The sequence below is a fragment of the Nicotiana tabacum genome, chromosome 3 (assembly GCF_000715075.1).
Source record: "Nicotiana tabacum cultivar K326 chromosome 3, ASM71507v2, whole genome shotgun sequence".
In the NCBI taxonomy this organism is placed as follows: domain Eukaryota; kingdom Viridiplantae; phylum Streptophyta; class Magnoliopsida; order Solanales; family Solanaceae; genus Nicotiana; species Nicotiana tabacum.
Window position 1 is genome coordinate 43601172 of NC_134082.1, and position 14953 is coordinate 43616124.

The 14953-nt window shown below is 35.7% G+C and overlaps 2 protein-coding genes across 2 annotated transcripts; one reads left to right on the plus strand and one right to left on the minus strand.

Annotated features, from left to right (window-relative positions):
* The first annotated feature begins 1133 nt into the window (after positions 1-1133).
* On the plus strand, positions 1134-1487 carry LOC142176164 (secreted RxLR effector protein 161-like). The gene has a single exon (XM_075243248.1). It carries the CDS (start codon positions 1134-1136, stop codon positions 1485-1487), a length of 354 nt encoding a protein of 117 aa, XP_075099349.1.
* Positions 1488-5666: 4179 nt separating this feature from the next.
* Positions 5667-11269, minus strand: LOC107798204 (ferredoxin--NADP reductase, root-type isozyme, chloroplastic-like). Its single transcript, XM_016621174.2, has 5 exons — positions 11044-11269; positions 10484-10540; positions 8349-8678; positions 7395-7614; positions 5667-6421 (listed from the first exon to the last, which is right to left on the minus strand). Exons 1-5 carry the CDS (start codon positions 11065-11067, stop codon positions 5925-5927), a joined length of 1128 nt encoding a protein of 375 aa, XP_016476660.1. The 5' UTR covers positions 11068-11269; the 3' UTR covers positions 5667-5924.
* Positions 11270-14953: the final 3684 nt, after the last annotated feature.

Below are 14953 nucleotides of genomic sequence, written 5' to 3' on the forward strand. Positions count from 1 at the left end.
TTTAGTAGTCAAAAGTGATGTACTTGAAAACAATACTATTGTTGACACGAAAAATGCTGAATTTTTTGAAAATATTTTTCCTTTAAAATTTGAGAAAATTGTTGATGCTCCTATTATTCCAAGTGATAATATTTCACATGTTCCAATTGTTCAAAATGATTTTGAAAGTGAGGATTTAAGAAAAAACAAAAGACCAAGGAAAGAAAAATCTTTTGGTAATGATTTTTATACTTATCTTGTGGATAATGATCCTTTAACATATTCTGAAGCTATTTCTTCGTATGATGCCTCATTTTGGAAAGAAGCTATTGATGTAGAATTAAATTCAATTTTACAAAATAAAACTTAGATTTTAGTTAATTTACCTCTGGGAGCTAAACCCATTGGTTGTAAATGGATTTTTAAGAAGAAACTCAATCCTGATGGTTCCATTGATAAATACAAAGCTAGACTTGTTGCAAAAGGTTTTACCCAAAAGAAAATGTTGATTATTTTGATACTTATGCTCTTGTAACTAGAATTTTCTCAATTCGTGTTTTACTTGCCTTGGCTTCTATTTATAAACTTTTTATTCTCCAAATGGATGTTAAAACTACATTTTTAAATGATAATTTGCAAGAGGAAATTTACGGGGAATAACCTGAGGGTTATATAGTGTCTGGCCAAGAAAATAAAGTATGTAAATTGCTAAAATCTTTATATGGTCTAAAGTAAGCGCCTAAACAGTGACATAAAAAATTTGATCAAGTATTGATTAATGATGGATTTTCATCAATTGAAGTAGATAAATATGTTTATACAAAATGTGTAGATGGTACATGTGTTATTATTTGCTTTTATGTGGATGACATGCTTATTTTTAGTTCTAGCCTTGATTTGGTACATAAAACCAAATTTTTTTTGTCTTCTAATTTTGAGATGAAAGACATGGGAGAAGTTAGTGTTATTTTAGGCATGAAAATTATAAGAGATAGCAATAGTTTAATGTTGACTCAAGAATATTATGTTGAAAGAACTCTTAAAAAATTTGATATGGTACCTGTAAGCACTCCTTATGATGCTAGTAGTCAATTAAAAAAGAATAAGGGAGATGTTATAGATCAAAATAAATATGCTCAAGTATTGGTAGTCTAATGCATTTGATGAATTTTACTAGATCTGATATTGCATATGCTGTGTGTAGATTGAGTAGATATACTCAAAACCCGAGTCATGATCATTGGAATGCATTAGTAAGAGTAATGAAATATTTTAGAGGTACCATAAACTATAGTATTAAATATAGTAGATTTCCCACTGTACTAGAAGGATACAGTGATGCTAAGTGGATCTCTAATTCAGATGAGACAAAATCCACTAGTGGTTATGTGTTCACGCTTGGTGGGGGTGTTGTGGCATGTAAATCAGCTAAACAAACAATAATAGCTAGATCTACCATGGAATCTGAGTTTGTGGCATTGGAATTAGCTGGCAATGAGGCCGAGTGATTAAAGAACCTTTTGGCGAGTATTCCATTAGGAATTAAACCGACACCTTCTGTGTCGATGCATTGTGATTGCCAAGCTGCAATAGCAATTGCCAAAAATAAATCCTTTAATGGGAAGAGTAGACATAATGTGATAAAGCAGCTGCTGAGAGATGGAATTATTTTCATAGATTATGTGAAGTCATAAGTGAATTTGGCCGATCCTCTGACTAAACCTTTGGGAAGAAAATTAATATCTGAAACATCAAGGGGAATGGGACTTTTGCCAATTTGAGTTATATCAACAATGATGGTAACCCAACCTATGTGATTGGAGATCCCATGAAGACATGAAGTAGGTTTATATGGGTAATAACAAGTCATTAGTTGATCAAATGTGCACTATTAAATTATGTCACTTCCTATGGTGTGTGTGTATATAGTGCAAGACTGCAAGTAATGAGAGGCTGAGTTATTAAACTCTTAATCCAATAATCCATAGCCTTTTTATAGGTGGTGTATTGCGCTGCAGAATATACTTGATGGATGGACCTATATGAGTGTGGAGTGGGGCCGCTCCTATGAAATTTATGGCAAAAAATTTCTAGAGCACTCATGAAAACCAGGTGCGCGCATGGCCTATTAGCTCAAAACCGCGATAAACAACAAAGTGTGTGCGAGTATAAGACACTAAACTTACAAAAGAATTCTTGGTTCATAGAAGTTCTGAACTTCACCATTTGTTCTGTAAGTTTAATTTTATTTTATCTAGGTCTGGTTCATAATCCAAGAGACACCGAATTGACGCATTATGCTCATTTATGAAACCCAGCAAAATACTTTATTATTTTATTATTTTTTAATATTCTTTTTGAGCTATGTGGGAGATTGTTAAAAACTAATAATAACAATATTTTTAATATCTCAAAAAGAATATTTAAATTGATGTCTAAGTTTATTTTTTTAGTAGGTCTTTATTAGACTAATGAATAGAATATATTTTAATATCTATAACACAAAATTATAATATATTCTTTATCCATTACTAGGCATGATTAATAAGCATTATTATAATATTATAACATACCTTTTATTAGCATTCAAAGCCTTTAAATCCTTTATTTTGAAACCTTTGTCAGTTAGCAACAACATGACTGTGAATGTTAACGTTTGAAACGTTTTGTTAGGCTTTAAAAAGCCTTTATGGCTTTTGACAATTTGATGTCAGAAAGTGCATTTCTTTGCACTATATATATATTTTTGTTTTCATATTCTATAAGGTGCGCAAAAAATTAAAAAAATTTCTTCCCTTATTCTATAAGGTGTGCAAAAAATTAAAAACTTTTCTTCTCTTTTCTTTTGTACTGGAAGAGCTTGTTGAATCCTGGGGGATACGGCTAATATTATTCATCTCGATGTGGACGAAATATCCTTAAGGATAGTGTCTTTGACACGCCTCAAGCTAAACCTTATATTCTCTATAATCATCCAATTATTTCCAACAGCTGATTGATCATGAAAGTGATCAAATCATCTTCAGAACTGTCTGTGGGATTTTTTGTGTTGTTAAACCGCAATTTTCCTCCAAATAAAACAATCTATAAGGGCGTATATAAGAGGTTTTTGACCCTAATCCTTACAAATTATTTGCGAAATTCAAGTGCGATAAGTAATGATCTACTGATATTTCCTGCTGAAACTAGGGGAGAAAGACGTATTAGTTATTACCATTGGAATTAATCTTCAACTTGGCTAATTAAGAGAAATTTTCATCTTCAATCAATTAGGTTCAAAATCGTCGGTCTTTGATCGCCTAGGGCCTTTCAAGAAGAAAACAAAGTGTCAACGGAATGATAGCCAGATTTATAAGTGGTAATTGAAAAATAATCATAGTTTTAAAAGTAATCGCAATATAGTCACTCTTCATGTAAAGATAAATTTGAAAGAAAATACTGTTCAAAATTCGGAAAAATATTCCAGCATAATATACTGGAGTTCCAGAATAATATACTGGACTTCCAGCATAATATGCTGGAAATTCATACACAGGTGCTCTAATCTCCAGTATTATAATATACTCGACTTCCAGCATAATACACAGGTGCTCTAATCTCCAGTATATTATGCTGGAATTTTCCGTGTGTTAGAGTCATGATGTAAGTTCATACACCAGTGCATCAATCTCCAATACATTATGCTGGAATTTTCCGTGTTTGAGCAAAATAATAGCTACTTTTCAATAATTTTGCAAACGTTGGCTATTTTTCAATTACCAGTCCGAAAATTGACTAGCCCGTAATATTTTCACCGGAATAATACAAGGATTGAAATGCTTCCTACTAACTCAATATGTTGCAAAATGACTAGATAAATTAAACTAAACAAACCCAAGTCAAATGCGATTGAAATTGAATATATCCTGGACCAATTTTAACAACTACGATAGTAAGTCGTCTTCTATTTAATTTTTATTTTCATTAACCATGTAACCTTCTTTAAAGTTTTCATTTAGACCAATATCTACTTTTATTTGTTGGTATTTTATGTTTATCATTTCAAAATTATTGATGAATCAAAATTTGCTCTATGTGTCATGCCATTCAACATGTTTGACTTTTTGCTATATCTCTGGGGTGGACCATATTATATTATTATAATGGAAATCGATGTTGTCAAAATTACCTTTTAGATAGCTAGTCAACAAAAATTTAAATATTGATACCAACTTTTAGGATTGCCGAATATGCTACTCTATGAACCTATACTTGTAAGGGGTCGTTTGGTGTATTAAAAATTAAAATGTATTACATAATTTTAAAGAAAATTAGTTATTTACAAAAATATCTTCCATATTTTTTAACTTTAACGGACTTTAAAGATAGATTTTGTCTTTAACCATGCTAATGGCATTAATAGCCTTGGTATTGCTAATGCTATGATTTGGTAGCTAGTCAATAAAAATTTAAATATTGATACCAACTTTTAGGATTGCCGAATATGCTACTCTATGAACCTAATTCCTACCTCAATATCTTCTATCTTCAAATTTAATAATTAATACTATTATATACCCAGAAGAACCATTTTAGCAACAAAAAAAGAAAAAGAAGAAGAAGAAGAAGAAGAAGAAGAAGAAGAAGAAGAAGAAGAAGAAGAAGAAGAAGAAGAAGAAGAAGAAGAAGAAGAAGAAGAAGAAGAAGAAGAAGAAGAAGAACCATTGAGTTTTTGTATCTTTGAAGAACCATTTTAGCAACAAAAGAAATTAGACCTAGAAGAAATGAAATTAGATATCATCACTTGATTGTATCCTTTTGCAGACTTTCTGATTATTGTAATTTGCGCACTCTTTTGAGTAAAATTTTTAGAATTGTCTGGAAAGTGGTTGGTGATGATATCATCGAAGTCTATATATAATAGCCTTGGTATTGCTAATGCTATGATTTGGTAGCTAGTCAATAAAAATTTAAATATTGATACCAACTTTTAGGATTGCCGAATATGCTACTCTATGAACCTAATTCCTACCTCAATATCTTCTATCTTCAAATTTAATAATTAATACTATTATATACCTAGAAGAACCATTTTAGCAACAAAAGAAATTAGACCTAGAAGAAATGAAATTAGATATCATCACTTGATTGTATCCTTTTGCAGACTTTCTGATTATTGTAATTTGCGCACTCTTTTGAGTAAAATTTTTAGAATTGTCTGGAAAGTGGTTGGTGATGATATCATCGAAGTCTATATATAATGTTTCTAGAAAAGAACATAATGATGTATTGGAGACTTGTGAAAGCATTTAATTAGACCCAATGCAGGTACGAAACGTCAAGTAGAAAACCAATATATATATATATATATATATAATTGACCATTATAGTCTGGCCCTTCACCGGACCCCGCACATAGCGGAATAGTGCATTGGGCTGCCCTTCTATACACACATAATGTTTTTAAACCTTAAATTTCTATAAACCTTTTTCTACTTCAAATCCATATACTGTTTTTTTTCAACTATTGTCCTGAACGCCTACTCCTGTGCAACAGAACTCAAAACCACTCATTTTGATGTCAAGCACTTTTTCCATCCTGAGGATAAAATAAGCTGAAACGTGTGGTGCAGCTTAGTCCCTCTCCTGGCTTTCATTTCAGCTACAATATATTAACAACCAAGCATTTGCAGAAACACAGGCAACAATAAGCACTCATAGCAATTTATTATTTCCCTTGCAATAGAGCAGCTGTGAAATGCCTATCAGAGATATTTGCAAAAGAAATACAGAAGTGCAAAGTATCAACTGCCTGAAGGTACCAACAGTTATTATTTCATTTCCCTTGCAGCATTGAATACTTTTTATGTCTACTAGCAGTACAATGTGTCATCTAAACTGCTTGCTAAGTTCACTTGACAACAATCAATAATCATTAAACAAATGCAACGATTGACGTTTCTTGATCAGTAGACTTCAACATGCCATTGCTTGTTCTTTTTGAGCTGTGAAAGCTTCTGCTCCCAGCTCTCACCTCTCGCCTCAGCAACCCTCTTCAGGGTATCTTGGATTCCGGGCATCATCCCCTTCAACCCACAGAAATAGATGTGGGCCCCTTCATCCAGCAGTTTGAAGATCTCATCACTGTATTCCTCAATTTTATCCTGGACATACATCTTCCCCCCTTTATTGTTCTTTTGTTCACGGCTAAGAGCACGGTCATATCTGAAATTGCCTGGGTAGTCATTGAGATACTTGGTGAACTCATCGTCATATAGAAGGCTGTCAGTGTTTGCAACCCCAAGGAAAAGCCAAGCAAGGCCATTAAACTTAGTTGGAACCGATTCCATGAACATACGACGAAGGTAGCCTCGGAAGGGAGCCACACCAGTTCCAGTTCCAATCATGATGTGTTTGGCATTTGGATTATCTTCTGGTAGAAGCATTATCTTACCAGAAGGACCTGCAGAAACATCCAAAGGGTGGTCAATGGCGGACAAAACTGAATCTCAAGTATTTCACCCTATATATGCAACCCACCAACAAATTATAAGAATCCAAGAGCCAAATGACAGAGACTATTTAGATGTGAAGTATCAACAGGAATTTTAATTCTCAGCAGGGTATCTTATTTATTAGAAGCACATGGTTAGGAGCAAAAGGTGACAGTGTAGGAACACCATTGAGTTAAGAAGTTCTTTATTGGGAAGTTTGCAACTGCAAAAGGGTTAGTTATGCCAATGTTAAATCAAGAAGGACCATACAACAGACTAAGGGAAGGGTCCTTTCTAAATAATAGCAAGGAAATCACTAGTACAAAATAGGCATTTATGGATTTGTCATATGATCAGAGATAGTCAAGGTAAAAAATTCAAGAGAGAGTGCCAGACAAAACTCTGATGCTTACTCTCAGGGGTTGTTTGATTACCGGGATAAGAATACTAATCCCGAGATAGAACATGGGATTGTATTTATCCCATGTTTGGTTGTGGGTATTCGTTAATGGTGGGATAAATTTTATACCAAAATGGTAGGATTAGCTATCCTATATAGAAGGTGGATAGCTAATCTCATGGGATATCCTTGTTTATCCCACAATTGAACCAAACGACCCCTTAGGAGAAAAATAAGCATAGCAGCTGGAATTTACAAGTACACAAGGAAAAGGCAGATATCTTCAATCTGTTATGCGTACAACCTAAATGGTCTACTGAACAACATAATTTCCTGTTGACAAGACAATTTTCAACAGTATGCTGCCTAAAAGATCATTTCCTTTTCACTCTTTTGAAAGCTTGGGAAAACCTACTCATTGCGCCAAAATGCAATTAATGTGATCAGAGATGAAAATTTTAGAATGCAATGCATGGAAGACGAGTAGTGTTGGTATGAGTCTTCTTTGAATAACATCGGTAAAAGGATTATTTGGATTTAACCTGTGATCTTCACTTTGTCACCAGGCTTTGAGTCGCACAGAAAGTTGCTGCAAACACCATTTTTGGAAGGGTCTTCTTTTCCTGTCTCAGGATCATAGTAGACAGCTCGTCTGACACACAAGCTGGCCGTCTTCCCATCAAAAGAGTCCCCATATCTGGTGGATGCAATTGAATATAGACGAACATTGTGGGGACTGCCTGGTTTCTTAGGATTTTCACCCTGAAATGAGTTAAGATGTGAGGCTCCGAAAGACTGATGGTCGTAGAACTTATACTCAGCTATTAGCAAGGAAGAAGACGAGCTTGTTATTAGAAAAATCAGAAAATTAGGTTAAAAGCATGATTACAGCACATTTTCTATTTTCACAATGCAAATGAAAAGGCCAAACAACAAAAAGGTTCAGTTCTAATATTAACATGCATAAGCTTCATTTCACGTAGGCCAGAAGTAAATAGTACCAATTAACAAAGCATCTTACTATGCAGGAGCTGACATACATTAATCATTTACAGCATGACAGGGCAAAGACAGGATGTAACACAGTACAATTTTTGGGCCGACTTCTGTCTATTGGGATGTCAAAAGGGAAAAGTAGCAAAAATGACAACAAATTAATTGATGGAATAGGAAATCTTTGAGACATGCCTGCAACTCTGTCTTTTTATTGCCATCAAATAAGAAATAAGCACTCATTCGAATAGACAATCAAGCAAATGAAAGAACATTACAGCCAACATATTAATGACAAATCACAAATGTCTTGCTAGTAACAACAATGCATGTGGTTGTCCTTCAAAATGGAGTCCAACTAATGGAGATGTGTGTAAAGCAAGCAGGAAGAGAAGACATGGATTTCATTCAAAAAGCTATATGACTGATCATATATAGATTCAATCAAGGCAAAACGACAAAGGTTTTCAAAAGAATAATGGAAATATGCAGCTAGAACTTACAGGAGGAATGACACCATAACTTTGTCCTTCCCAGTAAGGAAGGTTGCCATCATGATCAATAACAATATGACAAGTCTCCCCAGGAGCTTTTGGGCCTACAAGCCTCTCAACTGAGACAATTGTCGCTGTGTATGGTTCCTTGGGCTTGTAAATATTCAATGGTGGTTCTTTTGCATCTTCAAGTGATAAAGGTGAAACTGAAACTTTGGCTTTGCTAGCTTGTTGCACCGACATGCAAACAATGTGTTGGTTTCTCGATCGTGGTGCTTTTAGATCGATAGGCGGCATAGAGATCCATGATGATCTATCACTAAAAGTTACGCTTGTAGCCTGTAACAATGAAATGCATAATTGTACTCTTTAGTTGAGTCAAATCATTTTCAAACTGTTAGTGAACATATAAAACATGTGATTAAATAGATCAGGAAACACATACAAAACTAAATATGTGGATATCAACTGATGGAAGCAGCAACAGGAAGTGTATATGCGTTCCTACTTCATTTTTGTTTCCTCTTATGCCATAGGTAGGTCTTTCGACTCACATGATTTTTGTTCTTTATTCATTTTCTGGTTTAGTTTATCTCACCTTGGTGCATGTTGCATTCTCCGTCAAATAATTATTTTACTGATAAAGAAGGAATATATGTTCTTGAATGCAAAAAGATATATGCACCAGAATTATGCAAGGAGAATCTAAAAACTGTACGGTCACCAATATTATATATAGGATACAATCATGCTGATACATATACCAATATATGTTTTTGCAACAAAAAGAACAGAAATGAAGAGCAAACGTGCTCAATCGAAGACATCTAATTGACTTATGACCACAATGCACCTGACGATGCATAAGTTACTTATAAAAAAACATATTTTAGGATATTTGCCTATTTAGCAGACTTACAAATTAGAATATGCAAACAAGTAGGCTTTAGCACATATATGTTGATCAAAGAAAGAGCATCCCGCATATAGAGAGAAAACAAACTACTCTCTTCACATTTTCTCAGGTGATTCTTGACTGAACAGCTTAGAGACAGGCTAAGAGTTATGTAACACGTGATATCTGCATTTTTTCAGGAAAAAGGATATACAGAAGCCAATATCCATGAAATAAATGAGTGAATATGCAGGAATCCAGTTACTCCCTTGGAAATTGCCGATGGATACCGAAATGCAGATCATAATATTCTTCATACTTATGACTTAGACTCAAGAGGAATAAGTAAAAGCAACACTCAAATACAGAAGGAATTAGTCATGAAATTCTCGATTACTGGTTACAGGATGGAAAAGGTTAAGGGAAGCAAATCAATTGGGAATAATTAAGATATTTAGCATGATAGAACCATTAAATTTGTCTTCTGATCTACACGAGCATGAAGATGGAGCAACATTAGTTAAGAGAAGATTGAGCAAGCCCGAGCGTAAAAGACACACATGTTGATGCAAAATATCATTTCATTAAGTCTTCCAAAACTTAGCACATTGTTGAAAAGCCTATTTTAATCAAGATCGATTTCAGTTTGCATTGCAAGGAGGGAGGTGGATGGGAGAGGAATAAACGATAAATGGAAAAGAAAAAAAGGGGAGGAAAAGGCACATTGACTGTCACATCCAACAATTGGACTACTCAACATGTAATTGAACCCATGTTACACATTCAGACACCTTAGCCCTACACCATACAATTGTCCATCATACTTCTGATGTAAAGAGTTTTCAACATCTCAAAGTTAAATAACTCAAGCTAAGACAGCTGCTCCCTCTGTCTCATTTGATGAAGCACAATTTCCTTTTTAGGTTGTTCCAAAAAAGAATTGACACTAATTGTATTTAGCTTCTCACTTTAGCTTAATAAAATAATTTACAGTCACACAGATGCCTATGATTTGACTCAGATCACAAATTTGAAAATCTTTCTTTTTCATTATATCCCTTGTCTAGTCAAACACATAAATTGAGATGGAGGAAGTACTTTTTTCCGAAAAATCTTTTTTTTTTCTGAGAAAAACAAATCAAACATATATCAAGCAAATCCAATTATTTGTAAAGTCAAGGTACAGTTCCATCAAGTTCATATGTTAGGACATGGAAATAAATAGGAAAAAGTAGAGATTATGAAGAACCTTAAAAGTAGATCTTCTAAAAGATGAATCCGTTTGCAGAGGAACAGCAACTGACACCTGCATGCATAAACGCAAAATCTAGTCAAAATCCAAAGTATCCTCTAAAACCCAATACAAAAACTAATCAGAAAATTTTATCTTAAATGGCTGAATCTTCCTTATATGTTTATCCTAAAGTAGTGTAGCAAAGAATCTGAAATACATGCCAAGTTTTTCATTATCTCAAGTAGCTGTCCATCTAAACTACTAGTAAAAGACAGTGGCAACGACTTCAAATTACTATCCTGATTTTCCAAAAAAAATCAGGAATTGGACCATATAAAGCATAACCCGAGGGATCAAATGTAAATCAGATTGCTGAAGTTAAAAAGCCAAGTATACACTGAAGTTTCCAGATTATTAGAAGAGAGATGAAGGATTGAAAGGAACATCAAGGAATAAATACAGAAGAGACGACGACAGGAAGCTTAGAACTAGGAAAGCTCAAGACTTGAGATGGATCCATAATTTGAAGTCAAAAAATGTAGATAAAAATCGAAACTTTTTTAAAGAAAAATGACCTGAGAGAGAGCTGAATGAGCCATGATGGGATCAAATGATTCTCTCCTTGTGGGTGTTTGTGGCTATGGAGAAAAACTCTGAAAGGAAAAAGAGGGACAAGGGTTTATATAAATAGAGGGTTCTAGGAAGAAGAAATGGGCAGGCTAATAGGGGCTATGTTAGTGAGGGATTGTGGTGAAGTGATCCTTTGGAGTTTGGGAAAGGACAACACTGTTTGGCTCTTCAGTGTTTGATTTCAATTTTGTGAGCTTTTCTGCTGTTAGGACTTGGGATTATTAAATAACAATTGTATATTTAGTTTTCTTATAATTAAGAAGTCATTTGGTCAAATGCTAATTTCGACAAGACTGTAATTGTAACACCCCGTAAATTCGGCTTAGGTATAAATGAGTAAAAGGAGTAGTAAGCTTATATTTTGGACATGTGAAGTCCCATCGGGAGGATTATGGGCGAAAATAGTTGTTTCAAAATCAAGATGGAAAGTGAGGTGCATAAGATTCGACAAAATCGACTAAGTTTGCAGAAGGTCTGTCTTCCAACAGGGTTTAGTGAAAATGTGTAAGGAATTTGGGAAAACGCAAAGCATGAAAGTTATAGGCCTTTAAAATAACTTTCCAACGATATATTGTAGAGCCCAAACGGAGTTCTGTACAAAAAATTATGCCTGTTTTACAGAACAGGGCGTAACCACCGCGCCCAGACCTCGACCGCGGTCGTGAGGCAGTGTTCCTGCTATTTACCGCGGTCGGGCCTACAGGGGCGCGGTGGCGCACTTGGGGAGTGGTTTTTTTAGCCCCATTTCGTCCCCCACAGCCCCAAAACATAAAAACTTGCTTTAGAAAAGGAAGCTCTCAAAAACCTAACTCCTTAAGGATCCCTCCACCACCCAAGGTAAGTTCTAATGGTGATTCTAAGTTAATTTCAATTTTCCAACATCTTATTAACATGGGTAAACCCTCCATGTCATTAGATATTCGATTGGGACATCATTGTTGAGAGAAGGAACCCTAGAACTCGAATTCAAGGGGATTGAATTTCAAAAAGGTAACGTTTTCACCCTCTAATTGATTCTAGCATAGTGTTAATAATTATAGATTCTAGTTCATGACATATGAGTTGATAGGTTTGATAGAATAGTATGAACGATTATAGGTTTGGGGTGTTGATTGTTGATTATTGGTTAAAGGTGTTGTTTACCTTATGGGTGATAAAGAATAATGTTGATTATAACCATTTGAGACTTTAGAATTTATCTAGGAGCAAGAGAATGGTTTATTGGGTGTAGAGACACCATTAATAAGGACTATGAAGCTTTATTTTCACCAAGTGTTTGATAAGATGCTTAGGTGACCAAAACATGAGCATCATAGCTAATATGGAATCTCTTTGACTTGTATTGCTATAGATTAAAGTTGAAAGGGTTGATAAACGTTGTACTACGCTCAAGAGCAGGAAGTTAAGGTATGTGAGGCTAACTCTTTACGTTTGGGAATGTCTATGATTCTCCCTGCATCCCATTCATTATGATCATTACTAGTTTCTTCAGAAAGTAACTATGCCTTAGTTCCCTGAATACTAGTAGAACTTCTATTCTCTAGATGGCATAGTTTCATACTCATTCGATATTCTATGAGTTTCAGTTATGACAAATCAACTTATTATGAATACTCATCTCAGTCTAATCCTATTCACTATTCCAATATCATGTAACTTAGTATGGTTCATTATTTCAGTATCATGTATTGCAGTATGATTCTCAGTTCCTGATTCTAAATTCCTGATTGTTGAACACTTGATTTGGGCCTGAGGCCGCAGTTTATGCTTTATGCATCATTGGGCCTGAGGCCGTAGTTATGTATACGTATACTTGGGCTCGAGGTCGCAGTTTGTGCACATATATATATTGGGCCTGAGGCCGCAGTTTAATATTAATATTCAGATAAACAGGTTGTTCATCATTCAGAATAGGGAGTATTCATATCCTTACTTCCTTTGTTCAGTTCAGTTATCAGTTATCAGTTATTATTTCAGTTTCAGTTTCAATAGTTATCATTTCAGTTACTTATCAATTCTCAGCTATCAGCTTAGTTTCTATTTCAGCATTTATAATTCTTTCTTTCAATTGCTTTACATACCAGTGCAATTCAAATGTACTGACGTCCCCAGTCTTTCGGGGCCTTATCCCTCCTTTTTTCCAGTCATTATAGTATTTCAGTTAATAAGGAGGTATACCGGGGACCTTGTCCCAGTAAATAGTTAGCATTTTCAGTATTCTTTAGAGGCTTCATAGACTATAACCCAGTCAGTCAGATATTAGCAGGCTTTCATGTGTTAGCCTTGTCGGCTACTTGTTTATACTTGTAGACCTTTCAGTATTTTCCGCATCTATGATATTTCAGTCAGACTCTTTAGTAGATTATTAGGTTTTATATTTACCTCTAGCTCATAGTTACACCACATGTTGATTCAGCCAGCCAGTTGGTTCGCTCGGTCATATGTAGTCAAGCACCGAGTGTCATGTTACGCCCAGACCATGGTTCGGGGCATGACAAAGCTTGGTATCAGAGCTTAGGTTCAAGAGTCCTGGGAGTCTATGAAGTTGTGTCCAGTGGGGTCACTTTTATGTGTGTGTGAGCACCACACATGTAAACAGTTGACCACCAAGACATTTAGGATTATTCCATTTCTTTTATACTCTAGATTGTGCAGTTAGAGTTGTGCTTTCAGGAATCTCTCTAACTCATGCGAATTGCGTATTTCAAAAAAATGCCTGCAAAAAGAAAGTACACCAAGAGGGCCTCAGCTACTAGCCAGGGGGCCACGACTAATGCTGCTCAGGAGGAGGACACTCCGGCCCAACGGGGTTGCATTGGGCTCAGTGCCTAGTGTTTCAGACATTGATGTCAGGGGAGCTATCCAGTTGCTCACCCAGATTGTTGCTACTCAGGCTCAAAGGCAGGGAATAAGTGATGTTCATGAGATGGGTAGTTCCAGGTCTAGGGAATTCCTCAACATGAAACCTTCCACCTTCACAGGGTCCAAAAAGGATGAGGATCCACAAAACTTCATTGATGAGGTTCAGAAGATATTTCGAGTCATGCATGCTACAGACATTGAGGCAGCAGAGCTTGCTACGTACCAGTTGACGGATGTTGTCAACACTTGGTATGAAATATGGGAAGAGTCCAGAGGGGAATATGCGACTCCTTCAACTTGGAAGGAGTTTGGAGATGCGTTCCTTGATCATTTTCTACCCATTGAGGTCTTGGAAGCTAAGGCTTTGGAGTTTGAGAGACTCAGACAGAATGATATGAGTGTGAATGAGTACTACCTCAAGTTCGTCTCTCTGGCCAAGTATGCTCCGGAAATGGTACATGATATGAGGGCCGAAGTTAGCCGGTTTGTGTTGGGGCTTTCAGATGATTTGTTTGCTAATGCTAATATAACTGCTCAGAATAATGATATGACCATTACTAAGATGGTTGCCTTTGTTCAAGGGAATGAAGACAGGTTGAAGGAAGTAGAGTGGCTACAGAAAGAGAAGGACAGGGAATTCAGCAAGAGATCTAAGTCTGCAGGAAATTTCAGCCGTGGGGGATCTCAAGCAGGAGGCAATCGCCAGTTCTTCAGGGAATCAAAATCATTACCCGCTCCATCTTCAGCTAATGCACTGGTTCAGATGTCCAAATTTAAAAGGAAAAACCAAAATTTCAGAGTAGTAGGCTCACAACCACAGACTAGTGTGGGCTACAGAGGCCTTGAGTACCCTACTTGCAACACGTGTGGTAAGAAGCATTCAGGGGTGTGTCATTTGGGCACAAATGGTTGCTTTGGGTGCGGTCAGCAATGCCACTTCTTGAGGGATTGTCCATCAGCAAAGCAGAATAATGGAGGCAATGTAGCTCAGTC